Source organism: Barbatula barbatula (genome assembly GCF_947034865.1).
Source record: "Barbatula barbatula genome assembly, chromosome: 20".
Classification (NCBI taxonomy): domain Eukaryota; kingdom Metazoa; phylum Chordata; class Actinopteri; order Cypriniformes; family Nemacheilidae; genus Barbatula; species Barbatula barbatula.
Window position 1 is genome coordinate 14,402,337 of NC_136783.1, and position 26,693 is coordinate 14,429,029.

Here is a 26,693-nt window from a genome sequence, read left to right on the forward strand (position 1 = left end):
AGCCATACAAAAGTATTTCTACATGCATTTAGGAAAAGTTATTTTTCTAAAAATTGTTTTTATGTGATTGCCTTATGCAGTCAGTCTTTCACATTGCTGTAGGGTGACTTTATGTCAGTTTGATTTTGTTGAAATTCAATAGACACTGAACTGGACTGACAAAGACACGCTGTGTTCCAGATCAATCTCGAAAATCACAGTTATTGTCATCAATGTTTATTTGATCATATTTATTATAGGTTTCAAACGAGACTTTTATTTTGAAACTTGCCAGCCGGAAAGGGCTGTCGTTCTTATTTGTTTTCTCAGTGATCTTAACGCCAAGCTTCCTGGAGCACCGGCGACTGAGTCGGTTGCTCTTAGCAAAATCGAAAGCCCATCTTGGGTTTAAACCACGGTTTATTTATTCTTTCAGACATGAGTGTTATGGCGACCGATACTAAATCTGTTCGCGAGACGAGTCATTTATCGGGGCAGATGATGAAGGTGTTCAATAAATAACGTAGACTATCTTAAATTATTGTTTAATCGTTTATGGACGTATTTCGTTAATGGAGAGCTATGAGATTAAAACCACTTGATATTTTGACTGATTTAGCTGTATAGTTTATCTGTTTATCGTTGTTTAACTATCTGCAGCTGCGTGCCCGTTTAGATAGCATGGGATAACAGCAGTAATCGCATTAATCGGGTTAAGACTTCACCGTCCCACACTAAATACGAACGTGTAATCTATTCAGTTATATGAAATGAAATTTGAAGTAATACCTGGCTACCTCACTTTATAAATTCAGTTGTTTTAATGTTGACGTGAACGAGAGCAGTCGAGGAAACATGGAGGAGGTAAAAATGTGCGAACCATCCATCATTCCGCAATGCCCTGATCAAACAGGTAATTCCTTAAAACAAGTTTCGCTACTATTTTAAACCAAACCGAATTGTCGCAGCGTGAATGACTGCGGGTTCTGCTTCACAGATGTTGCATATCCACACACTGATGAAAACCACACAGACTTGCTTACAGAAGTTGATCATTGTGTAAATGAAGATCACAGGATGCCTTCACACCCAGAGGGAATCTTGGAGTCATCAGACCCCGCATCAGAGGAGAACCCTCGACCACAAGACCAGCTAACAGATCTTCAGAAGCTACACATTGACTATGACACGTCCTTGTGTGCCGGGGGATCAGAGACTGATTCTGGGAAAGCGTCCCAGGACTCTGCCCTGGATAACGGTCATGATGACTCGGGCGAGTTTGTCGTAACTGTGTTAGCCCGGGGTAAGATTGAAGAGAAGGGCATGGATACTAAAGGTGCCTCATCCCCTCTGTCTGAGACCAGGACACCTCTGGGACCTCCCTCGCATAGGAATGAAGATGTGACGGCGGATAGTTGGAGGCAGCACAGGAAGCATGTGTTTGTGCTGAGTGAGGCTGGGAAGCCCATCTACTCCCGGTATGGCAGCGAGGAAGCCCTGTCCTCCACCATGGGGGTGATGATGGCTCTCGTGTCCTTTGTTCAGAGTGGAGACAATATTATTCGCTCAGTCTACTCCGGTAAGTTTAGTATGATTGCCTGGTTTATTGCTAGCTAAACTGGTTTCTTCACTTGTGTGTTTTTTGGTCTAGATGAGCACACTGTTGTGTTCATGCAGAAAGGTCCTCTGGTCCTGGTGTCTGTCTCCAGCAGCCGACAGTCAGAGCAACAGCTACGCCAAGAGCTCCTCTATGTCTACAACCAAATCGTCAGCATGCTCACGCAGGCCAGCATCACCCGCATCTTCGAGCACAAGAAGAACTACGACCTGCGCCGCTTGCTGGCCGGCTCCGAGAAGATCCTCGACGGCCTCCTGAACCTGGTGGACTCGGACCCCAGCCTCTTGCTTTCCGCTGTGCACTGTCTCCCACTGGCCTCGTCTCTCAGGGATTCCCTCAGCCAAATCCTTCAAAAGTCCATCACTCCCAATCTGGTCTTCTCTATCCTCATAGCTAAGAACCAGCTACTGACCATAGTGCAAGAAAAGACGGTCATTGAAGATGCCAGGCTGGACCCTGCAGACCTCCACCTTTTGCTTAACCTCATCGGGGCTTCGTCCGCCTTTCAGGCTGGGGAGATCTGGACGCCCATTTGCCTGCCCAGCTTTAACCCTGACTGTTATTTTTATGCCTATATTTCCTATCTGGATCCTCCTGAATGTACTGTGTGTCTTGTTCTGCTCTCAACTGATAAAGAGGCTTTCTATTCGGTGGCCGAGTGTAAGAGGAAGATCGAGGAGGCTATGCAAACTCAGAATGCCTTGAACTCAATAGCTAAAGCTCATCTGTACTGTGTCAGTCAGGTGGGAGTGTCGGATCTCAGGCATTTCATGTATAAACCTTTTGATGTGCCCGACAACCATCGCCAGCTAACACAGTTTACCAGGTGAGACAGGTGTATGTATAAAAGCTCACACTTTTGTCTGTTGTGTCCGTATACTGTTAAAAACATGAACTTTCATTTCAAAAAGTGTTTTTATGTGGAAACAAATATCCTTCTGAAAGTAATGGTTTCAAAAATGAAAATGTTGTCATCATTTACTCACACTTTTAAAAAAAATACGTTATTTCTTCCGCAGAATAAAAAAGAAGATATTTTTAAGAATGTTGTTAACCGAACAATTCTTCAAAATGTCTTCTTTTGTGTTCTGTGGAGGAAAGAAATAATGACAGATTTTTCATTTTAGGGTGAACTATCTAACTTTAAAGCTGTACAGTGATCCATATTTCCTAAAGTAACTGCAAGAAATTTAAATCACATTTATTTTCTCATGAGACACCAAAATGAAAGTAAACTCACATGGCTTCTATTGAGAGCACCCTGCTTGTCATAAGATTGCACGCTAAAAGACCACTAATATAATTTCTAAAAACAAAGCGCCCCTCCCCCACATCTAATGTGTTTACTGAATATGTGACTGCAGCCCGGAAATGGAGGCCCCTTACAGCAGCGAGGAGGAGAGGATGAGACTTCTGGACCTCTATAGATACATGCATGGCCGCATCCACAGTACCTCACGTCCCCTCAAGCTCATCTACCACGTGGCTGAACGGGAGACTCTTCTGGCTTGGGTATGCAAATAGTAATTGCTGTCACATGCATCTGTACTTTGCGGAGAGCAAAACATGTTGATGTTGTGATTTCAAACGCGACCGTGTGGCAGTTTGATACGGCCTTTGCGTTGACCTTGAAAGATTGAGCTACCTCCTAGGCCTCTGAACTGTAGTGGAAGTTGCACTTTTTGAAATACAGATTATGCTAATGAGGATCATGACCTTGCTGCAGATAAAGTCACTACATGATTTAATTTTTAGCCGGGACCTTGCTGCACGGTTAAGTTAATTACAAGTTGCCTAAAGCAAGTTCAAGGTAATGTGTGTCTTTTAAAAAAAAAATAAGCCGATACCGCTCCAAGGTTTACGTTGACTTTCCTAAAAAAATGAACAATTTACTATTGCAACATCACTGCAGTTTATTATTGCAGTTGTGCTTAGTGAATCTAGTATGGCAAAATATCAATGACTTTTCTTTGCAGGTCACAAGCAAATTTGAGTTGTACACATGCTTCAGCCCCCTTGTCACGAAAACCTGTGCCATCAACGCCATCACCAAACTGCTGCGCTGGATCAAGAAGGAGGAAGACCGTCTATTTATTCGATACCCTCCAAAATACTCCACGACTCCTAACCCTAGTAAAAGCTCTAAAGGAGGTTAGCATGCCACTGAGTCAGATTTATTTTCTGATGTTTATGAAACACTTTTTCACAAGATTCATTCTTTTTACTGACCATTACATCATTTTTGTCTCAGATGCCCACTGATGTGCTGTGAACTGATCAACTAATCATCAGTTTGTGGAGGACGGGAATCCATGTGTCTACACTTAACAACTGTCCAAAACGCAGTTATAGAAGTTAACCAAATAATCCTACAATGGATTAATAGTTGGATGCATTTAATCAATTACTTATGATTTTTTTTACTGTTTGACCATCACGTCATGGATGAATTGGATGTTTTTATAAATTATAAAAAAAGTAAGATTTTGAAAAGGAGATGGGTGATCTTGTTTCCTTAATGATAATTTCACAGTTAAACATAATAACAAAATTCTAATAAAATGTGGAATCTTTAGTCTTAAACAATATGTGGCTATGGCCGACTAATGCAGCTACGACGTGATTGTTTTACTTTACAAGAAAATACGATTTTTTTAGGAATTGAATTAGGTCAGGATATGTTTGTTATGCTGTAAAATGTAATATTTCTCAAATTTTGTCTCCCCGTTTGAAGTGAAGAAGCTAGCGGTTTATCGTGGTCTTTACATGTGCAGTAGTTTCTGTTCAGTTGTACTTTGTCAGAAGTTTAAACAAGACTTTTTCTCTCTATGGTTTTGTATCTTAAACCAAAAACTTCTTTTACTATAGAATTATTGCATTCATCTCAATTCTCATCAGGTTTGTGCAAAACACATCTTGTCTGTTTTTGCATTCTTAGGAACATCCTAGTGCACTATAGAATTATATAAGGTCCATCATAAGATTTGGACAAGAAAAATATAACTGTGCAATGTTTGCTCAGATTTGGAGATATTGCTGTTTCTTTTTTTCTTGGAAAAATTATTTGTTCAAACCATTTTAATTAAAGAGGAATAATATATTGGTGCTGTGATAAACCTCTAAAGTTGCTCAAATTATGTCTTGTGGTTTTAAATATATATTGACATGCATTTAAAATGTTAAACACAGAGTTTTGAAAAAAACAGAAAAACAATGTAAGCTTGTCAAGCGCAACAGTGTTTATTTCTCGTTTGAGAAAATACCGTTTAACATTTTTTGTTTGGTATTATTAGCTCTTCACAGGCTTTAAAAAATGTTTCTCTTTTATGGTGCGTACATCATCTAAGAGACTACATAATATTTTATTCTATAACGTTCTCTCACTGTAGACCACTAAGGAACACTAGCAGTAAAGTGTTAATGCTTTCTGAACCATATAAAGCTCTAGAGAGCTGTTAAATTAATCCTCAATTCCTATTAAATAATAACTCAAAATAACCCCACAAAATAAATTAAAATGACAAATATACAAAGTTTGGCATTACTTAATATACATTTCAGAATTTAAAAACACATCTGTGCAAATGTTCTACATGCACTTCTATTTACAGTGTAGTTTCCACTCACAATTACAAGCTCACCGACAACCTTAAAAGCAACTCAGGCACACATTGACTTAAAAAAAGAATGCTGGGTGTAAGAGCTGGGTGATTAAATGGCATAAAACAAACAATAGAACCTGATTAAAGACAAAACAAGTATGGCCCCTCAGAATTATTAACCAGTAAAACTGAGGGCATTTAAACCACAGGTATTTGCACACATGCGTTTCAAAAAGCAAAATCCTCAGCTCAGAATTGTATCCATTCAAAAAACTGCTACGTAGTGCATTCTTGCAAGTACCTGAGCTATACTGCCCAAACACCCTGGTGTGCTGGGAATGTAACCTCACATAAAAAAAAAAAAAGGCTAGCATAGTTCTCTTTGCAGGTCGAGTCATTGCAGTGGCCACTGAAATAAGTGGCATTGTCTACCTACATTTAAAAAAAAAATGTATAAAACAACATTCTTAGATGTTATGAAGGAATTTTATAAAACCAGTTCATGATGTGCCTCGAGTCACGGACAGTAAAAAGTAGAAATAAAAACAATGACATGATTTAAAACTTAAAAGCTGGTATTAAAACCAATAGACATTCACATATCTTCATACCTTATACCTTCATTAATATCTTTCAGTCAGTTTCAGACGTACATTTCATATTCAAGTGCTTTATATAAAATTTGAAGGGTTAAAAGTCGAGTTTTCCTGCACGTGGCTAAGGTGTGTCATTGCTCTGTCGTAAGCCATGTGCACGGACTTCCGTACATTCGGTTTCTTGCCCTCCATCAGACGAAGTCGGTCAACTGTGTCGTCAACACCCATGTGATGGAGCTTATCCAATGGCAGCCACTGCCTATGTAAACCAAAACAATGATTTCTAAGTATTGTATACTTTTTAGCACAAAAGATGACTTCATGTGCGTTTCTTCTTACCAGGTTCTCTTGGTATCGAAAAAGAGCACAAGGAAGAGCTTCTCATTAGTCACCTCCTGTCTGCGTCTGCCTAAATTCAAAACATCTTTAGGAGGCACTGGGATGGGAATCCCATTGTGAAGAATTCCTTCCCGGGGCATTTTTGGGTCGACAATCTACAGGAAAATCAGCATTAGCTTAAATAAGCAATATCACATCAAGATAATAGTTTGGTTTAAAATCGTTGTATCTTTTAAATAATCATAGGTTATTCAGGCTAATCATCAAAGGTTATTTTTAAAGATTAGTACGTCTTGTGTTACCATTGCAGGGTATGATGGGTAACCACGACATTTCGCCCAAACTAAGGTAAGAGGCTCCATTTCATCATTGTTTTGAGAAACAGCTCTGCCTACAAAAGTAAAAACACAAATTATTGAAGCAAGCAAGCAAAAACATTTTTATTTCGATATGCTCTCCTATTTTAGTTTTACACACTTGTATTAGAAACTCCATTCACTGCACCAACAGGAACTTTGCTCATAGCCGGTTTACCACGACTGCGTTTTGGTGGTGAGGAACTGTAAAGAAAACAATTGAAAAACATTTAAATAAAGTTCTACTGCATAAACAACCTTGACTCAGTTTACACCAGGTATTAAAAGCTGTCTCAATTGGATGACAAGTTCTTTTTGAAATTTGACGTTATGCTTTATGATTAACTGTTTGAATTTCTCAATTTGTTTGAAGTTGTCACAGAAGACAAACATTAATAAAATCTATAAACTGAGTCTAACGTGACACTTTCCAAATCAATCTGGTCAAATCCCTGACCGAATCCATTACCTGTGTGTTGGGAAAGTAGGAGTGCAGCTTGCTGAATCTGATGAGTTCCCATTTTGTCTCTTGAGTGCATTTGTCCATCCTAAATAAAGAGCATTAGCCTTCTTTAGCATATTAAACAGATCTTGCCAGTAGGTACTTAAATCTCTGGTCAATAAACATTACTAACAGCCTCAGTAGAGATATTCTCCTACCGTTCTCTTCAGGCAGCGAGTGGGACTTTTCACCCTCGCTGTCTGAACACATGCTTGGTCCTCTGGATCTCAGTTGGTGTTGTGAAGGAGACATGGATTTCGCTAACTGAGGGGTATGCTCGTGTGGTGAGATACCATTTTCAACTTTGCTGACTCCATTTTGCAATAAAACCGATTTTTCCTTTGTCAACCTGGCACCGTTTTTAGCTTTCTTGAAGAGGACAGATGTGCGACGACCCACACCCATCTTGTGGGAGGAAACCATGTTGACAACTTCCTCTTGTGGACTGGATGCCACTGTGTCATGTTTCTTTGAGTGGAAGTTCTCTTCTTTTTGTACAGTCTCATTATGATCTTCACTATGACCTTTCTCTTTTGTTTTCCCTTTTTGTCTTCTGCCGCCAGGTTTATTTGACTGTGCTGATGTGGTGGTTCTTCCAGTCTCAATGGTGAACAGGGGTGGGTTTGGTGGAGCATCTCCAGGTAAAGGTGAGGATGCCGGACAACTGGGTTCTTGAGCTTTTTGTGATGTTGATTTTTTGGGGTCTTTAAAAAAAAAAGACAAAGAAAATTGACGCATAATCACAAACATGATTTATATACGATTTACTTGTGGACTTGTACACTTTACCTGGATGGGAGGTTATGAAATCCATCTTGTCCAAACGTTGTACCGCTTTACTCTTTTCCTCTTTCATTTTTCCGTTCAGGCGTCGCGAGTTGCGTCCCTGGTGGCTGATCTTGTGACGGAGACTGTTAATTTCTCTTCGCAGGAGGCGCATGCGTTTTGTGCGGCCTCCGCTGGTGCGCATGGTCGACACCAGATCCAGTTTGTCGAGCAGGTTTTTCAGTTGGTTCTCTGGAGACATGTGAACCCGGTTTTCAGGATCCAAGAGCAAATCAACTGTAAATGATAAAAAACAACTTAATACTTAACAAAAAACAGGTAAGCAGAAACACTTTCTGCTTACCTTCATCCAACCAGGAGACGGTGGAGCCATTTGTGCTGTGCTTGTCTGGCAGGTGCATGCCTGTGATGGGATCAAGGCCTATGCTGAGAGCCTGATGTTGGGCGTGTCTCAGTATAGCTCCTCCCACTTCCCACAGCTGCATGGCAGCCTTGTGGAACACAGTGTCATTGGAGTTATACCTCAGACAGTTGGATATCATGAGATTAAAATCGCTTTCCAGATCAGCCACCGAGATGTATTTATGAGCTTCTAGTCTGTCGTGCATTTTAGAGAAGTCCATCGGCTCGGTAACAAACTCCAAATAATCTGGTACCTTAAAAAAAAAGTAAAGTAAAAGAAAACATATAAGAAAGGCACGAAGACAGTCAAAGCATAAGTATTCATCTGAGCTGTCCATGTGTTTCACAATCTCGAAAGAGAAAGTTACCCCCTCACCTCCTTCAGATTGACGGGCGAAGTGAAAATATGATCCGTGTCTTTCTCCTGCAGCTGCTCCAGTGTTGAGCGGAGAAACACCAGCGCAGGGGTGAGCTGCAGCTCCAGCGCAGCCTGCTGAAGTTTCATCTTACCAGAAAAGAGAGGCAACGCTGTGAATTAATAATTACCTCAGACCTGCTGTGCTTCTCAGAAAACAGGCCTTGAGAACATAACAAAAGAGATGTCTCAATGTCTCACCTGTTCTCTTTTTAGTCTCTCTCGCTTCCGTATGAGCTCGATAAGAAGTCGTGCTTTTTCCAGGTCTTGACGAAGCTTCTGCCAGTACTTCAGCTCCTCTCGGACAGCCTGCAACTTTGCATCCGGTTCCCTCTAAATATCAATTAAGGATATTATAAAAATGATCATTCACATTCACACAGCAATCTTTGTAATTTCAATACATTTAGCATGTGACTCCTGACATACACAGTTCTAAAATGGGTTACTCGGTTATAATTTCTTCAGATTCTGCATTGATCTTTCAGGGAAATGTGCAGAATTCTGCAAAAGTGATTTATGGTATTGTAACTTGTATTTAAGGTGGGGGGGGGACGTGCCACAGTGTTTCATGCATTCTGACTTGACTTGACAATGTTAAACGTGCTGGCTTCTCATGCTCATGACGTAGTATTTCTGTGCTCGATACATTCCCCCACATCGTTCTTATATTTTTCGGAAAGTTGTTTTGAACATGAAATTCTGTTTCTTTACAACTTTTCTTTGTCCCTTATTGGACAATTGTCCAGGAAAGAACGCCCATGAGTCAACCAGTAGGAGAAAGAGCACGGCCATCAATGTTGCGCCTTCGTGATCGGTGGATAAAACGCTGGATATAGAGATCGTTTAAAACTGGCGGTCCCAGTGCTAAAAAATGCCTTTCATGAACCGCATACTTTAAGTAAGAGTCATATGTCTGTGTTTTGTTGGCACTCTGAGTTTAATCCTATTATTTATCGACATTAAAGACTGTTTACTGTATTGCAATACACTGACCTGCTCCGACTTCTGAGCCTGTAGATGCGAATGAAGTCGGCGGATGAGTGGTACTCCATTACGTGAATGACGTTTTAACAGCCAATAGTTGTGAAGTCTCTGCATGAATTGATTCTTTCTCTCAACAGAAACTCCTGTGCAAATCTTGTTAAGCCTTAAAAAATATATCACAAAAGTCAACATGAAATAACATTTGCAACCACTTTACCTGCATTAGCACATTGAAGAAAAGAAAAAATACATGCCAACAGTGAAGAAAGTTATGGCTCAGACAAAACGACCAGACATAACAGACAGCGACCAAATTTAAACATTTACCTAAAAGATGGAATCTGTGGCACCAGAAGGAGAGGCACTCCAGTCTTACGTGAGCCCCCGGCTGCATTCTTCTGCTTTTTCTGTTGTTGCGTGGCTGAACCTTTTTTACGCCCATTCTGGTTCTGCTGTAACGCAGGACTTAACATATATGACCTCTGACCCCTGTTACCCCTGCCTCCGACCAAACCATTGTCCTCATCCCTTTCGCCGCCTGCGCCAGGGGGAGAGTGGTTCTCGCAGAACGCGGTCTTCTTCACAGTAAAAGTAGTGCCGTTTGTGCCAGTCTCTCGCACAGGGTCGATTTTCATATAGAGCCCAGCTCTTTGGGCACATGTAACATGAAACGCCCTGTAGCAGTTTGCTTTGTGACACTGAATAGAAGCCCCCCTGCCTTTCTGCTTACACAGGTAACAGGTGAGTTTCCATCTCGCCGGAGGAATGTTTTTCACTCCCTCCACGGGTTCCAGGAACACAGTGTTGGCAAAGCACACCTCAGGTATCCATATGGCACAAATGACATGGGCCCAGTTTCCATCGCTGGTTTGTTTAAACGCGCCTCCCCGATTCGGACAGAGGACGCAATCCACAGGACGTGACGGGGACTGCAGGCAGCGTCTACACAGCCACTGGCCTTCTGGGATGTAAGGTACCCCGTAACATTCCTGGTGCACGGCGAGGTTGCAGATGTCGCAGAACAGGATGACGTTGCTGTTGAGACACTCGTCGTCGAGGCAAACGCAACAGTAGGCGTCCTCATCGATGGTGCTCTGGGACAGCGCCTGACTGCGAGACTCTAAAATGGACTCTCGCTCAAGTCTATCGATAAGTAGCTCGAATGTGTCCGGGGGAACTGAAGCGTGACCATCAGACACACGTTTCTGGTTGACAATCTCTAGCCAAGCCATGTCCTCCTCATCCATGTCATACTCTGCTTCATTGTCCAACTCCTCTCCAGACTTCTCCATGTAGCGATAATAAGCCACAGGAAGAGGAGGAGCTGTTGATGGCGTGAACATCTCCAACTTACGAAACGTAGGCTTAGGCAGGGGGCTTTGGATGTGGTGTGTCAAATAGACATGGCTTTGCGAACTACACTGAGAACCAGATCGTCGACTTTTAGCTGCATGCTTGCCATCTTTCTTCCTGCTTTTAGAAACGGCTTGTTTGTTTCCCTGCCTCGCTCGACTCTGCACGCTGTTTTCTTTGTTGCTGTTGCACTCCGTGAGGTCCTGGGCCAACATCTCATCCTCGGTTACGACTGAAAGCTGGTCGCAGATGTTGATCCGGCGGAGCCTACCCTCCAGCTCGATCTCCACCATCTTCTGAGCCTGCGCGTACGTTAGAGTGTCTCTAGTCGCAGGGAAGTTCAGTCTGCATGGAGAGGGCGGACAGAGTAGAGCATCCATATCGGCATGGCCCTGACCCGTTCCTTTGTCCGTTTTCCTTGCAGCCTTTGACTGACCAACTCGTTTCTTACACTTCCTCATTGAGGTTGTCCTCTAGTCAAACATAAAAATATGAATGGACATAAATACCTGTAACAATAAAAATAAATTATTTTAGAATAGAAATATACGCTATAAAATACAATAGAGCTGTTAGTCTCAAGCAGTGTGCAGTGCACTTTCCAAAAATCCTGTACACATCTTATAAGAGCATCAGAGGCGTGACAGCATTAGTCACGTTTCACATTCAATATTTGTTAATATAAATGAAAATGAAAAAATGTCAACAAAAGTAATTTTCTTTTATTTATAAGAAATATGAATGTGTAAATCACAGCAAAGAAAAGTTTGCCCCAAACGTTAAATTATCTAAAAGAATAGATCAAATTAAATAGCACTTGCAATGCCAAGGTTACACACATACACGCTGATATAAAGTATTCCTTGAAAGCACTATAAATTGTTTTGGATAAAACAGTTAAAAATTACATAGAAAATATAATAATAGATGTTAATGTTTTTCGTTGCTAGACAATTAAATTATCATTTAACAAAGAGCTTAAATAATATTCTGCTGAAAATATTTTATATAATATTTTGTTAGGAGTAAATAGCATTCATTAAATCTCAAAGGTAATTTTTTTATTTTTATCTTCAAATCACACGAGTATCAGCAGGTGTGGCATTGCTTCGTGTTGTTTACACAAAAGAATAAACAAATGCTTTACTGTGTTAAATTATAAATAAACACCTTATGGCTAAACAGATAATGTACATGTCCCTCTATTCTAAACGATGAAAACGTTGTGTATCAAGCTATCCAATAATCTGCGACATGAATAGCACGTGATTTATGCGAGCCAATCACCAGGCAGACCTTCAACGTTTCCTCGACACAGTTGACGTAGTTCGGTTGCGGAGCGCTAAATACCAATCCTGAAGCGACACAGAAGAGTCAGCCATTTTAACAGGGCTGTGATGTCTAGTCTCAACCTCGATTGTTTTATCTGATAACAAACTCATACGGTGCATCATACCTAATTTACTCTTTGGCGGCCAAACGACAAATAACAGCATATGGCGATATAGTCATTTCATGTCCTTTGCATGCATTACCTTCCGAGATTAAAGCGCTGGTTTTTAAAATGCGCTGTGTGCAGACAGAAAAGACAGCCAGTGTGAGCGCCTGCCAGTGCTGGAGCCATGTTTAGAGAGCGAAAGCGTGCAGCCGCAGCGCTACATATCACAGCGACGTTAATGTTGGCGAGAAAAACAGCGCGAAATAAATAAGACAACTTACTCTTTTATTGATTACTCGAAGCGAGAGGGAATGCCGGTCATATCCAGGAGCGACAGCGTCCTCTTCTGTAACAAGACTGGCTACCTCAACCCTCCATTGAAGAGACTTCCCACAAAAACGCTCTTAAACCCTCATGCTGGCTTTCTGCACAATAATATCACATTGACAAGAGGCTCAACTGTAGCAAATAGTCGACTGACATTATTGCAGAGTGTATATCGTGTGCATTGAACGTTGGTTTGTAATTAAATTGGCAAGAAAAATACGCCCCTTTAGAAAAAAGCGAATTCTCGGCGCTGGGGTTTGCACTTGCCGCGCGCATCCTGCGCTCTCGCCTGTGATTGGTGTAAATGGCCATCGTGATGGCGCCGAACATTGTTGAAGCCTATAAACGCCAAGTGCGGTGAGAAAAACAGCACATGGGACTTCCCTGGTATGTTTGCGCGCACTTGTCCATGTTCACATAAAACCTCCCTGTTTTGTAGAGTATATTTCGTTTTAGTATTGCGGTGAAAGATAATAATAATAAATATTAATATACAGTTTTATATATTTAACCCATTTATAATATGTAAAGAACGTAGGATCGCACACTTCACGTTCACGTAACTTGGGTTCCCCACTTACCACTTTACAAAACTTTAACCTTAACTATTAATTTTTACGTACAGTGGAGTAAGAAAATAGATTAGCTTTTTCTATATATTTAATATTAAGTCAGATTTAGCAAGAAGCACAACAAATACATTTCGTTGCACTGTACTTGTATGTGTGTAATGACAATAAATTGAATCAAATCAAATCAAAATATCTATTTTCAATTATCTTTGAATCAACACACTGCCATTTAGAGATTTCATAAAAATTCACCACCACGTCACATCTATAAAAATTTAGTTGGAGCAATATAAGCTCTTCCATGACGTTCTCGTATCTTGAATGCCAGAATTTTCCATCCACCAAATTGTATTATGTGTTTGAAATGTTCTCTCCACCCCCTGAAAGTCATTGGCTTTTCTCATGTCTTCAGTGGGAACCCTTATTCATTTTTGTAAACCACACTGCTGACTTGCTCCTAATCAGTGCTGTCACAGTACAGTGGAATAACACTGCAGACATCATGGTAAGTACTGTATCAGAATGGGAGGGCTGGGATTTGATTCATAATTGATTGTAAAATAATTGCATTTGTGACTTTTGACTTCTTTTTATGTATTGATGATGTTTAACAAGTAAACTGTAAAAACACTCGAATAAAATATTATGCAACAAGAAGAAAACAAACAACTCTCCCAAAGTGATAACTGATTATATTTACATTTACGCATTTGGCTTTTATACAACGACTTGTATCCGACTTACATTGCATGATACTATACATTTGTATTTGAGTACGTGCAATCCCTGGGATCGAACTCATGACCTTGGCGTTGCTAGCGTCCGGCTCTAAACACTGAGCTACAGGAAAACTGATTTAGATTATATTTGTATGATTATACATATGTTTATGTTAAAGTAAGATCTGTTTTGCTTGCAGGTCGCAATTAGCAACATGCGTGAATTTGCAGGGATGTCAATATGCTTAGTCTTGCTGCTGGGGTCAGAGATCTGCATAGCAGGTATTACCAATATTTGATTATTGATGCGCTGATGTGACACAATTTTATAGTTGCTTTGTGTTTTTTCATATTAAATTGTAATCAGAAGAGTACATTCATGACTAATCAGTAAGGATGGCCTGCTAGCTCAAAGGCAGCGTAACAGAGTTTCATTTTAGTATTGTCAGAATCATATATGATAGTAGTATTGGTTAGAATGGATTGAAACCAACCAGTAATGCCATATTTTTCCAGAAGACTATTTATGAATTTATATTGCATCTAATCTACATGTAAAATATAAAAAAACTATATTTTTGGCATAAAATAATTGTGTTCCCCTAAGTAATATCTTCTCCTTTTTGTAAAGAATACACAAGGGGCATTAGTTAGTTTCATTTTAGCAACAGCAGCTATGATCAAATCGGAGCCAGCTGATCCCGTCCTCTCTGCATGAAGTTCTTAAATTTCACAGGCCTGTCATATAATAAATGGCTGGACAGCCAGCAGGGTGCACCATCAAAGACGGTGACCACATCCTCCTTGGCACACTTTATACCCCATTCTGACAGAGAGGAAGTTAGCCAACTGAAACTTTCATAAAAATGGTTCTAAATCAATTCAAAGCCCCGATCAAGCAAAACTGTGTTCAAGACCAGCCAAGATATGACAGCACTCCGAGGACCCTCTGTGTCTGTCATAAATTCAATAGGAGGAGTTGATGAGTGTCAGCATCACTCTATGAAGCTGATGGAGCCCCGAGGGCTTAGCCTAAAGTTTAGCTTTAGATATTCTTTGAAATAGCCTTACCAGGCCTTCACTATCAAGTGAAAAAACACCAGCTCCAATTTGTCACAGTTCAGCCCTGAAAATGGGTTGTTTACTTCTGAGAAAGGAGAAAGCGCAGCCAAACTTTGCGGGTTCCGGAAACCCGGAAGCTGCCTGAGCAGGCATCAAACACAGCCGTCCTATTCACTCATCATTATCTCGCAGAGATTCTCAGACTGAGTGAGGAGCTGGCTTTTTTCAAAAGATGCCTGCTGCACAAAAGGTTCTCTGATGACTAATTTGGGATGGAGCTATTTGTGACACAAATTCAGCAGGAAGTGAAGACTCCCAGCAGGAGAACTGATTTGGCAGATCAATAGAAAAGCCACTGAAATCTTGGCCATGGCCTATGTCAAATCGAGGTCATTTTTGAACGAACACTCTTTAGAAGATATACGATTTATTTTAAAACGTGTACACAGTGGGATGCTGTTTTGAGATCAATCCATACAAATAGTTTTTCTTTAAATGCTGACTGATATTGTGAGTATACGGAGAGCTTGAAAGAGCGTACGTTTTAATGTTTCAATGGCTGGGAGAAAAGCTAGACCTTCTTAAACCAGCTAAAACCAGTTTCAAGCTGTTTTTAATCAATTCAATAAATTAAACTTTTGCTTTGCCATTTCAGCAAGACAAGAACTAATAGTAACCACTATAAAAGTAAGTCATAAAAAATAAAAAGTGTTTTTTATTTAAGTTTTCATAATATTATATTGTATTGTATTGTATTGTATTGTATCGTATTATACTGTATGTCTCTTCATTTCAGCAAGACCCATATACAATGAGCAAGGGATCCCAGTTAGAAGGCTATTGCATGGATCTGCTCAGTGAACTGGCTAAAAAACTGGGTTTTAAATACAAAGTTCACTTGGTTAAGGACGGGGCATATGGCCGACAAGACGAAAGTGGAAACTGGAACGGAATGATCGGAGAGGTTGTAAGACGGGTGCGTAATTTACATCTCTGAAAAACAGAATGAGAAAAGAAAAATGTAGTCATCAGGTTATTATAAGAAAATAAACCTAGAATAACAGTGGTTTTTCAAAATATCCTGAGGGAATTTATTGTGTGATAATGACTGGCTTTACAATTTCCTGGACAAATAAATGAATACAAAATGTTTGTATTAGTTGACATTAGTTTACCATTTGAACTTACAAAAGAATCAACTGTCAAATATACAGTTTAGCAGTCATATAGTCACAATGACATCCAACCAAGTGGTGTCAAAACTTTCCTTGCTCACAGGAAGCTGATCTGGCCGTAGCCCCGCTGACTCTCACCGCTGCCCGTGAGAAGGCGGTGGGAATGACTAAACCTTACATGCAGACCGGAATCAGTATCCTCCTCCGCAAAGATATAGTTTCTGAGGAGGCTGGCTTTTTTGACTTCCTCTCCCCTTTCTCCGGGGAGACCTGGTTCGGCATCCTGATTGCATACTTTGTGACTGCAGTGTGCATCTGCATTGTGGGAAGGTCAGTGAAATGACAAGAACACTAGAGACACAGAAGATCACTTATTCACTATAGAATACCACATGAAGTGCTGCACACTGTTTTTCAGTGGGATAAACACGTTTACAGAATAAGACTTTTGAACTTATTTGATATGAGACACATTGTTCTTTGTATCAAGGTTGAGTCCGTGTGAATGGAGCCAGCCTGAGACTGAGCAAAATCGCTTCACTCTTCTGCACAGCTTGTGGTACGCTGCAGGAGCTCTAAGCTTGCAAGGTATCATTCTGATTTCCTTATTTTACAAATATTGTCGGCTTATTTTACATTTATTTTAACAGTTCACGTTTTATACTCATTTGCAATACATTTCAGTAGATGAAAAGGAGGGAATAACATCTCATCTGTTCTGGTTACTGCAGGTGCCGGTCCTCATCCTAAAGCTGTGTCAGGTCGGGTTATCTGCTGTACCTGGTGGTTGTTTGCTGTGGTTGTGTTGGCGTGTTATTTTTCCAGCCTCAGTTCCTCACGGGGGTCTGATTCTGCTGCCCTCACGATAAAGGGTTTTGATGACTTAGCCAATCAGGAAGTGATGGAATATGGGACTCTTGCAGGCTCCTCCACTCTCGCGTTCTTTAAGGTCTGATCGGACGCATACATTTTCCTTAATAGTCAAAATCTGCCAGATGTAATAAAAATCTTACTATCTTTTCATACAGAACTCTAATAACCCATCTTACCGTCGCATCTATGAGCACATGGAGCGGAGAAAGAGTTTTGTATCCTCAATGGACGAAGGTGTCCAGAAAGCAAAGGAAGGAAATTTTGCTTTCATTGGGGAATCTGTGTCTCTGGATCTGGCTGTGGCACGACATTGCGAATTGGTTCGTGCACACGAGGTCATCGGGATGAGAGGATACAGCATCGTAACTCCTCTCGGTGAGCCAAAGTTATACAGTTTATTTTATGCTGATGTGAATGTTATTTTTGATGCCATGGTCTTGAAACAGGATCCCAAATGCTGAAGAACATGAGCGTGGCCATCCTGCAGCTCAGTGAAGCTGGGGAGCTGGCTTACCTGCGCACTAAGTGGTGGGCCAGCAGTTGTGTGCCAGACAGCGCCAAAGCTTCATCTCTGAGGGCTCATAGCTTGAAAGGGATCTTCCTGGTTCTCGCTATAGGCCTTGGGATTGGTGTGCTGATCTCCCTGTTTGAACTCACCTCAAAGTCTCGCAGTACTGCCGGAGAGCAGAAGGCAAGTAGTACACACACACACTAATAAAAAGGTATTTATGGAATTCCCTGGATAGATTCAGTAATATCAATACATAGAGTGAAATTCGATCTACTCTTATTTATACAGAAATCCTGCTGCACAGTTTTAACCCAGGAGCTGAGTCAACGCTTGAGAATGAGCGACACAAAGAATGACCCGGAAACCTCAGATAAAAACAAAGCATAACAGGTTTAACCAGATTGAGATCATCTGAATTTTACAGTATAATAGCAAAACGTCTTTACTGTTGCTTTTGTTCTGGTTAAAATGTAATGTTTCTCAATTTATAAAACTAAGTTTTAGACATTTTGACTGATTTAGCATAGTGCTAACTCACTTACAATATGTTAATTTGCATTTAGCTTTCATAAAAATCAGGCAACTCATTGTCTTAATGGAAATGAAATTAATCTCATGCATTTTCTTTTGGTTTTACAATATAGAATATAGATATAAAAATTTGTATCACGATATATTAAACATTCAATGAAAAAGGACTTTTTTTTCAGGATTTTATGTTCATTAACAAATTCTGCTCGCTATTGTTTACAATTGTATGAAATACAGAAATGCAAAAAAGTTATTAAAAGTAAATGATTTTATAGCTGTAAAAATAAATATGTGGAGAAACACAGCTTTGAGAAATTGAAAATGAGATATTGTAACCCTCTCAAAAAAAAGATGTAAAAACATCACCTCATACTGTCACAAAAAGGTTTTGCTTCTGGCACCTTGTTAATACATTTCTTAATAAATTTGATCTAACCCCAAAAGTGTGATTGCATTTAAATCTAAAGAGCATCGGCTACAGTTACAGTAGATACAGTAAACTCAAAACATTTTTTGCAAGGCAATACAATTATACAATAAATTACAAATTGCGCTTTTCATATGCAAAAAAGAGATAGGAGCGGTTTCCCGTACAGGTTTAAGACTAGTCCTAGACTGAAATATATGTTAGAGCTGTTTAAACCGAAAAAAGCTTGCACTGGCATATCTTAAAGTGATAGTTTACCCAAAAGATTAAAACACAAAAGTAATACAGGTTTGAAATTGCAAGAGATTAGGACAGAATTTTTGTTTCTTTTTTGGGGGAACTATTACTATAATATAAAACTTTGAAATAGCTTTGTCTTAAAAAGTCATGTTTCTTGTTGTCAATGTAGTTCTGGCTTAATCTAATCACTGTTTTAGAAACCACCCAATAATCTATTATTTATGCTCCATTTGAAATTAAATGTAAAAATAGGAATTATGCGCCTAGATGGCATGTAAACAAGATAATATCTGTACAAAATGAATGTAGTACTAATGAGGTTGAATATTTGCTGTTCTTCTTGTAGAATCTGTCCATCCCCATCAAAGCATTTAAGTTCAGGAATTCACTCATTTCTACAATGTAGATGAATCTAAAAAAAACGTTACAGTTAAAACCCAACCACAAATTAAACTTTGTGAATGTATAACATGACATGTCAGATATCTTCTGTATTGAAATGCAAAGTAATATTCATATTAACAAGTCCTAAACATCTTACACAACACTTCCCTCTATTCAAATTTGGCCAGAGCTTTAACACTTTGTTGAACTTACCTCTGAAAAAAATTGGAGAATGACAACGAATCTCATGCATTTTCTGCTCAAACAGAGCATTCATCTCCCTCTGCAGAGTGCCCATTGTCAGCTGCTGGTTGTCAGGGAAACGGGATGGCAAAGTACTCAGGTCAAGGCTTTCCAAACTGCTTGGGCTGCTTAATTCACTCTCAGCAAGGTTGTTATTGTTAGCAAAATAGTTTTTTTGTGTTACATAACTACAGCTGCCATGCTTTTGAGGGAGAGGGAATTTATGGAGGAAGTCTTTTTTTATGTTAAAGGGTGTGTTTGGGGGAGAGGGTGGGCGACGCCTCGGGACGCTTTGTGATCTGCGTCCGGTAAGCGAAGAATCTTTAGAACATGAGTCATTCATGCTGCGCCTGCTCATCGCAGGAGTTGCGGGGATTGACCTTGGCTGCCAATGCGGCTTAAAGTCAAAATCTAAAGGTCTGAAATTATTCTTGAGTGGCGGCTTTTTGGTGTTTAAAGCTCCACTAGAGGGATCTAGTACTCCATCAGGTATTGGACCGAAATTCAAGGGTTTACAGTCTCTTGTAGGTTCCGAGCTTACAGAAGACAGTTTTCCATGACGTCCATGATTATATACAGGCTGTTCCTGATCTGAATGTTTAGAATCATATTTAGGACACGAGACCTGCTGTGACAACTTGTGCCGGTCCGATGCAATCCTGTCCAGTAAAAATACCGGAGGAAAATCATTTTGTTTTGAATCAGTCAGCTCCTGGTTATCTACATTGGAAAGACGTGGTAGAACCAAAGGAGTCCAAACATCCAATTCTGAACTCTCTTTTGAATCAAATCCTAAATTGGTGTAGTCCATAGCCATACCCCCTCCACCAGAACATGTGATGGAAGACAGGCGCTGACGCGAGCCATGACATCCTTCTGGCTCCTGAAATAAGACCTTGTGGGCCCTTCTGAGGGGTTCAGTTTGAGCTCCCCTGAGCAAAGATGCAGACTGTGAGGTGCTTCTGCTGTCTTTAGAGCTTATGTCATCACTATAACGTCTGTTTAGAAAGTCCTCTCTGGCACTGGAATCACACGCACTGCGCATGAGTTTTGCTTGGCTCTTCTCGGCTCCACCTTTCCGCAGGAAGTTTGGACCGAATGATCTCCTGGTGCCGTCTTTAGAGGTATACATTAGATTTCTCTGAATGAGCTGCTTTACTGCATTGCTTGATTTGACCTGTTAGAAATGGGTTTTGCAGAATTTGAAATATTAAACATTAACTTTACTAAACATTGACAGCTACAAAATATTCTCCATACATTTTATGTTAACACTTTACAATAAGGTTGTATTTGTTGAGCTAACAATGAACTACTTGTTAACTAATGCAAAACAATTGTTCAGGTTTTTTCATTGTGCATAACAGTTATGACTTAATTTTAATAATGTATTAGTATTTGCTGACATTTACATGAATTAAGATTATTAAAGGTACTGTGGGTAATATTTGGAGGATCTATTGACAGAAATGCAATAAAATTATGTCTTCAGAAGTTTTAGAAAGACCTTACATAATGAAGGGTTATGTTTTTATTGCCTTAGAATGAGCTATTTCTATCTACATACACCGCTGGTCCCCTTGCATGGAATTCAGCAAGTTGTTTTTACAGTATCTCTAAACGGATAAACTGATCCGCAGAGCGCATTTCAGAAGGGCAGAAGTGAAAACATGACGACATGTTAGTTCTGTGTCAGCCACCGTAGTGCTTCAGTGGTGAGCTGTTGGTTGCAATTCGCAAACCTCACCACTAGATGTCACAATACTGGACCTTTAAGTAATGTTAACACATACAGCCTTATTGTAAAATGTTAACAATTTTCACACAAAAAGTTACCTTTCCTGTGATGTCATTTATGGCCACGTGTACAAAAATAGATGCTTCCACCATGCCTTCCAAATAAACATGTCGATAACCTGTGGAAAGCAGTGCATGACCTTCAAAGTTCTTTAGCAGCAGTTCTTATTCCATTCATCTCATTTCATTACTTACTGCTTAAACATTTATGTTTTTATTTATGTCTTTAATTGATGTAAGTTACCTGCCAACATGCTTTTAAATGCTATTGTTCTTTGTCCAATAAAATCCCTCCCAATCGGATCATGATCCCAAACCATAAACCGTACCAAGGCAATCTGAGGCATATGGAGCATAAACACCAGTGTCTCCTCCCACATGGGGTTAAAGCCTGTTGAAATGGCATTAAAATAGAGAACATAACATATGCACATGAACTGAACCAACAGTGTCCACTAGTAATATTGTAAACTGAAATGTAGCTTTTTACTTACCGTTATCGTCCACAACCCTTGTCTGATGTTTGTTGCAGTCAACAGGCAATCCAATAATCTCCACCTCAACAAAGGGATCTATGATCTGGACAATAAAATATACATTGTTATACACAGTGTGAGATTATGGCAAGCGTTTTTACATGTTAGCATAAATGGACTCACCTCTCCTCGGTCTCCTAGAATGGAGTCTCTTGGCTTTGGGAGCTGCTGACCACTTATTATTTTGAGCACTAACTGAGTTTTCCTGTGCCCTGGTAAAGGATCCTCCAGGGCAGGATTAAAGGCACCTGACACCAGTCATAAAATTCGTGAAAATTGCCTTTTTAGAGAACATACATAAATACTTCAAACAGTGTATTTGGTCTTAGTCACAAATGTACCTTTACACATGCATTTTGGCTTCAGCACATAGCCACAGTTTCCATTTGCTGCAAATTTGGCTCTGTTCAGTTGTAGCATACGCCCTTCCGTTTGATAGTTCAGAGCAACTGGAAAGATGAAATAATGTTTTAAATGCACCGTGAAACTGTGATATATAAAAGAGCCAAGGCTTTTTAATCAAATTTGCAGCAGTTTCATCATTAATGAGAAACAAGAGACTTTGATGATATTTATAAGGAAAACTCATTAAAATAAATGAATGAATTAAACGTTTACCTAAATGACATCCTGCGTTCCAAAATGGCTGAGGATTGAAGTTGCTGGAGTCGACACGGTAGTTGGAGGGATAGACTCGTAAAAGTTGCCGTTGATTGAAGCGAACCAACTGCGCTTGTTTCAGCTGTAGAATCTGATTTGTTATGCTTTCGTTTAGAGAGGACACTTGCCAGCTGCACATGTAGGCTATAACACAAAGGGAATTTATTAAGGCACATCCCAGAAGCACTCGGATCACTTTTTACAATGTTAAAAGTTGTAAAATGTATCATAAAGGTCCTACCTTGCGTATCAATGTCATGAACATGCACTGACTTTGTGTACTTGACCAGATCAGATAAAGCACGAGAGAGTCTCATGGTTTTTCTCCTTCTGAAAAATTCCATAAACACAAAGACTATCAACAGGGTTTTCATGGGCTTCAATGACTTTTCTAGTCTTTCACAATTATCGGATAAGATTGTTTTTTTTATTATAGATTACATTCAATAGACTTTGCATTCATATGAAAATGTCTAGCCCATAAAGTATAGTCATAATAAAACAATTTGAAACCTAAATGTTATGTTCCTTTTATTAAGCTCTTGAGAATACTCACTTGCCATAGTTGATATCCTGTTTACCATTACTGCTTGGTATTTTCTGGTCAATATCAGAGTCATTCAGAATAGGTTTCCTTTTTATTTTGACCCGTTTTTTCTTCTGAAACATATGTGGCACATTAAAACACAAAAACTAATGCTAAAAGCACGTTTGACTGTAAATGTACTGTAACTCAATGGGATGTGTCCAATAGGATGATGGGTCACCTTGCTCCTGAAGCTGCCCAACAACCTCCTTGAGTATTTCTTTGATTCATCACGAGTCTCTGGTGCTCCGTCTCGTCTCTGTAATAAAAAACAGTTCTCAGTTAGACACAGCGCAAATGTTTGAATGTAAATTCAACCCAAAATCTCACATGTCCATTAATCTGCTCCTCTTCTTCCTCTTCACCACTGTCTTCATCAGAGACATCTCCCTCTTCTGCATCAGCATCAATGTTTGCTGGCAGCTTCTTACCCTGAGAAATCATTTCACTGTCAGACACCAAAATATGAAACTTATTATTTCATATTAACTCAGTTTCTCTCCCCTAATCTCTATATAAAACCTCACCTTGACAAGCACTTTTCCTTTCAAAACCTCTGGAGATGGCATACGTCTGGATTCATTTACATTTATATTAGACAGGTCTAGTTTATCCTGTAGCAACTCTGTGAGATATTGAGCCATTTTCTTCTGCTGTGGCACAGTACAGTGGTTCTCTATTGAGAGAATCAATGGGTATCTGATAGTGGAAGAGATAGTGAGCCCGTAAATATTTATAATATATATTCCTCAAAACATTGTAAGTATTCTTTCTTTTTTCTGTTATCTTATTATTAATCATACCAAAGCGAAGGCAAATTGGTCAAAAAATATTTCCTCTTTGTGTGAAGTAACTCACTGGGATTTGGCAAACGCGTATTTGTTGATGGTCTCAATGACTTCTTTAAAGAGGATTTTGGAGGTAAGTGTGTAACCGTGATGCACAATAGGTTCTCCATCAGGACCATCCCAACAGTCAACTTAAAAAGAGAAAGACAACAACAAGTAATAATAGATATTAGATTTTTTGAAATGATTAGAATCAAACAATAATGAAAAACATATTTTTACCTTCTACACACCGACAGCCTGCCTGAAGCACGTAAGCATACATATCAACCCGAGACTGAGACAGCAGCTGATCTCCTGTCAGGTAGGTGTTGTGAGAAGACGCAATGTAGTAGTGCGTCAGGGGGTGCGTCATGTCCTGATTTACTTTATAATGTTCAGGGTTGAATATGTCGCCTGCAGGACTACGCATGTAGTTAGTGAAACCTTAAAAAGCGAGAAAAATGAGTGTGATCATTTCACTTTGGTCAAAAACATTATATCGACAAAATACGATCAGTAAGAGTATCTCACCATCAAGACCCATCACCATGTTTGCTTGGTTTTCAGGGCATGGCTCAAACTGATTAATGATCATCTTGCAATACTCTCTGGACACATTTGCCATCTGGAAAGTAATCACAAATCACTTTATTAAGTCACCAACAAATGTATTAAATAACAATGTTAAGATATGCACAATAAATCACACCAGCCTTTTGCTCGTTCTCTAAGAAGCGGATGAGGTCACTTAAGTCCATGTGCTCTTTGTGGTTGCTGTAGGTGATCATGAGCAAGTAAAGATCACGGCGTGTCGAGATCATCTTGTAAAAGGTACCGAATTCCTCGAATGTCAAAGAGCCTTGTTTATCATCTGTGTCAGCCTCCTGTGGATGGAACAAAAAGATCATGATAGAAAATAAGAATGCTTTGTTGTATAAGAATTAAAAAAAGAATAATAATAATAAATTGTCTTTGGTTTTCAAAGCATTTTAGATTTTAGTGAAAGGAGTTTGGTGTTGGTTTCAGTAGAAAGAGATGTCTCCTTTAAGGATTAGAGGCACTAGGGTTAAGACCTCAACCAGTTTCAGACAACACCATCTGTTCAAAGTGAGCCATATGTTACTTGGTCTGCGTACTCATCAGCAACTTTAGTAATGGCACTCTTGATGCGTTTCAAATCAATGAAAACAATTAGAAAGACAATAAAAGCTGTCCAAGCTACAAACTACTCATATTTGAAAGCAAACAATAGTAAGCAACACAGCAAACTACAAAAAAGAAATAGCTGCCAAACTATTTGTTTTAACTTTCAGATTAAAATGAGTTATCTGACACAAACACAGTTAGTGTCACAGCATGAAATTGCAATTATTTGACTACAAACCGCTAATACATATACCAAATCACTCGAACAAATCTGCCACTCGAGGACGTTCTGGGAAATGTGTTTGATCAATGAACTTCATGAGCAGATATGTTTGCAAACCGCAGGACTAACGCCCGGAAGTGTTTTGTCATGGTACACCTGCTTGGGAAATGGGTGAAGCAGCTACACAATTTTTGAAAGCAATTGTGATGACAAAGTGTGATTAAGAGATTTTGCGTAGCTAGCGGCTCGTAGTCAATTGTGTTATATTATAAGTGGTTTTAAGTGTACCTCAAACATTTCTTTGACTTTCTGCTTTGGGAGGTTCACGTTGAGTTTGTGGAGCAGCTGTAGAACTTCGCCAATGTTTAGATTCCCATCACCATTCTTGTCTGCTTCTGAAAAGGTCTGCCGCAACCATTTGCAGCAAGAGGTCAGGAAATATTCAACTTTTACATCAAAAGCATCACACATATTAATATTCTTAAAGTTAATCAGATTTTCATAATCTGACAGGTTTCGTTGAGGGTTACTGGAATGGATTCATTACACTGGATAGTCCTTCTCCTATAGAGATGACAATGAAAAGGATATTGATCTCGTGTCCGTTGTCTTCTTGCCAGACTGTCCTCATCGCTGATGCCTGCCATGAGGTACTTCAGCCCAGTGATCCAGGTTCGTGCCTCTTCTCCATTCGTGGAAACCAAGTCAAGAGATTCTACGTGGTCTCCGTGGTAAATACTGAAGCAGCAGTTTGGATCAAAGTTATTGTTGGCAAATCGCCTGAAGTACTCGGTTTTCATCCCCTCACAGACCTCATGGATAGAGTCTATAGTGACTGAGAAAAGAAGGAAAGAACAATTGAATGTGATCTGTATTCGTCTAATATTTTTCAGTATTTACAATTTTATTTTACAGAATAATCTTAAAGGTCCAGTGTGTAATGTTTGGAGTATCTATTGACAGAAATGCAATATAAACATAACTATGTCGTCAGAGGTGGATATAAAGACCTTATAAAATAATGAAGCGTTATGTTTGAGCTATTTCTATCTACATACACCTCGGATGCCCTTACTTTGCCATGTTGTTTCTACAGTACCCCTGAAAGGACAAACTGTAAATACGTTACAAAAAACCTTATTTGTCGCTGCCTTGAGCCACGTTATGTGGTTTCTTTATAATGAACTTCAATGAAGAACAAGCTTAACGTGAGCTTTGCTTGTTCTTTAAACAGTAGTGTTTGAATATATTTTTTAAAGTGTTTTTTGTTGTGGTACGTTAAGCTGTTTCATTATAATGGACTTATATGGGCAAGATTTATCACTTTATCCATTTAGTCAGGACTCAATCCTTGAAGCACCATGACAATGTTCTTGAGTAAATTTGAGCTCACCTGGCCATTGTTCAGGTACATTAAATCTCTTTAAGCATTTCAGAAAGTCATCTGGCTCGGCTCATCCCAACCGCAGATTCAGGTT

The 26,693-nt window shown here is 39.6% G+C and overlaps 4 protein-coding genes across 6 annotated transcripts; 2 read left to right on the forward strand and 2 right to left on the reverse strand.

The window, feature by feature from the left end:
- The first annotated feature begins 262 nt into the window (after positions 1-262).
- Positions 263-4,698, forward strand: mon1bb (MON1 secretory trafficking family member Bb). The gene is made up of 6 exons (XM_079482446.1): positions 263-892; positions 977-1,558; positions 1,631-2,423; positions 2,962-3,109; positions 3,574-3,748; positions 3,849-4,698. Exons 1-6 carry the CDS (start codon positions 835-837, stop codon positions 3,857-3,859), a joined length of 1,767 nt encoding a protein of 588 aa, XP_079338572.1. The 5' UTR covers positions 263-834; the 3' UTR covers positions 3,860-4,698.
- On the reverse strand, positions 4,657-12,987 carry brpf3a (bromodomain and PHD finger containing, 3a). 2 transcript variants are annotated; one of them, XM_079482443.1, is made up of 13 exons: positions 12,655-12,987; positions 9,910-11,444; positions 9,592-9,745; positions 8,797-8,928; positions 8,557-8,685; positions 8,122-8,434; positions 7,782-8,054; positions 7,151-7,696; positions 6,960-7,038; positions 6,612-6,694; positions 6,437-6,525; positions 6,135-6,289; positions 4,657-6,054 (listed from the first exon to the last, which is right to left on the reverse strand). In XM_079482443.1, the coding sequence occupies exons 2-13, from the start codon at positions 11,394-11,396 to the stop codon at positions 5,871-5,873; spliced, it is 3,624 nt and encodes a 1,207-aa protein (XP_079338569.1). In that variant the 5' UTR covers positions 11,397-11,444; positions 12,655-12,987; the 3' UTR covers positions 4,657-5,870. The 2 variants fall into 2 exon arrangements, with proteins under 2 accessions (XP_079338569.1, XP_079338570.1); XM_079482444.1 differs by having other exon boundaries at positions 9,910-11,408; positions 12,655-12,946.
- On the forward strand, positions 12,269-18,583 carry grik6 (glutamate receptor, ionotropic, kainate 6). Of its 2 annotated transcripts, none has more exons than XM_079482448.1 (11): positions 12,269-12,380; positions 13,685-13,777; positions 14,192-14,273; positions 15,709-15,740; positions 15,850-16,029; positions 16,332-16,558; positions 16,719-16,816; positions 16,960-17,177; positions 17,257-17,476; positions 17,548-17,792; positions 17,901-18,583. In XM_079482448.1, exons 2-11 carry the CDS (start codon positions 13,775-13,777, stop codon positions 17,997-17,999), a joined length of 1,404 nt encoding a protein of 467 aa, XP_079338574.1. In that variant the 5' UTR covers positions 12,269-12,380; positions 13,685-13,774; the 3' UTR covers positions 18,000-18,583. The 2 variants fall into 2 exon arrangements, with proteins under 2 accessions (XP_079338574.1, XP_079338573.1); XM_079482447.1 differs by having other exon boundaries at positions 12,273-13,087.
- On the reverse strand, positions 18,320-24,465 carry plch2b (phospholipase C, eta 2b). The gene is made up of 16 exons (XM_079482445.1): positions 24,378-24,465; positions 24,087-24,290; positions 23,875-23,995; positions 23,544-23,715; positions 23,347-23,448; positions 23,198-23,275; positions 22,987-23,090; positions 22,672-22,760; positions 22,389-22,574; positions 22,112-22,219; positions 21,894-22,018; positions 21,729-21,813; positions 21,479-21,625; positions 21,274-21,353; positions 19,408-20,614; positions 18,320-19,222 (listed from the first exon to the last, which is right to left on the reverse strand). Exons 1-16 carry the CDS (start codon positions 24,439-24,441, stop codon positions 19,206-19,208), a joined length of 2,889 nt encoding a protein of 962 aa, XP_079338571.1. The 5' UTR covers positions 24,442-24,465; the 3' UTR covers positions 18,320-19,205.
- Between the last annotated feature and the right edge of the window lie 2,228 nt (positions 24,466-26,693).

Coding starts and splice junctions, on each gene's coding strand:
- mon1bb (XM_079482446.1), top strand. CDS start 835: ATGGAGGAGGTAAAAATGTGCGAACCATCCATCATTCCGCAATGCCCT. Junction 893..976: donor GCAATGCCCTGATCAAACAG/GTAATTCCTTAA, acceptor TCTGCTTCACAG/ATGTTGCATATCCACACACT. Junction 3,110..3,573: donor GGGAGACTCTTCTGGCTTGG/GTATGCAAATAG, acceptor TTTTCTTTGCAG/GTCACAAGCAAATTTGAGTT.
- brpf3a (XM_079482443.1), bottom strand. CDS start 11,396: ATGAGGAAGTGTAAGAAACGAGTTGGTCAGTCAAAGGCTGCAAGGAAA. Junction 9,746..9,909: donor CCACAGATTCCATCTTTTAG/GTAAATGTTTAA, acceptor ATATTTTTTAAG/GCTTAACAAGATTTGCACAG. Junction 6,055..6,134: donor TTCGATACCAAGAGAACCTG/GTAAGAAGAAAC, acceptor TGGTTTACATAG/GCAGTGGCTGCCATTGGATA.
- grik6 (XM_079482448.1), top strand. Junction 14,274..15,708: donor GTCAGAGATCTGCATAGCAG/GTATTACCAATA, acceptor TTGCCATTTCAG/CAAGACAAGAACTAATAGTA. Junction 17,477..17,547: donor CAGCATCGTAACTCCTCTCG/GTGAGCCAAAGT, acceptor GTCTTGAAACAG/GATCCCAAATGCTGAAGAAC.
- plch2b (XM_079482445.1), bottom strand. CDS start 24,441: ATGATCATTAATCAGTTTGAGCCATGCCCTGAAAACCAAGCAAACATG. Junction 22,220..22,388: donor GAACGCAGGATGTCATTTAG/GTAAACGTTTAA, acceptor TCATCTTTCCAG/TTGCTCTGAACTATCAAACG. Junction 21,814..21,893: donor TTCTAGGAGACCGAGGAGAG/GTGAGTCCATTT, acceptor TTTATTGTCCAG/ATCATAGATCCCTTTGTTGA.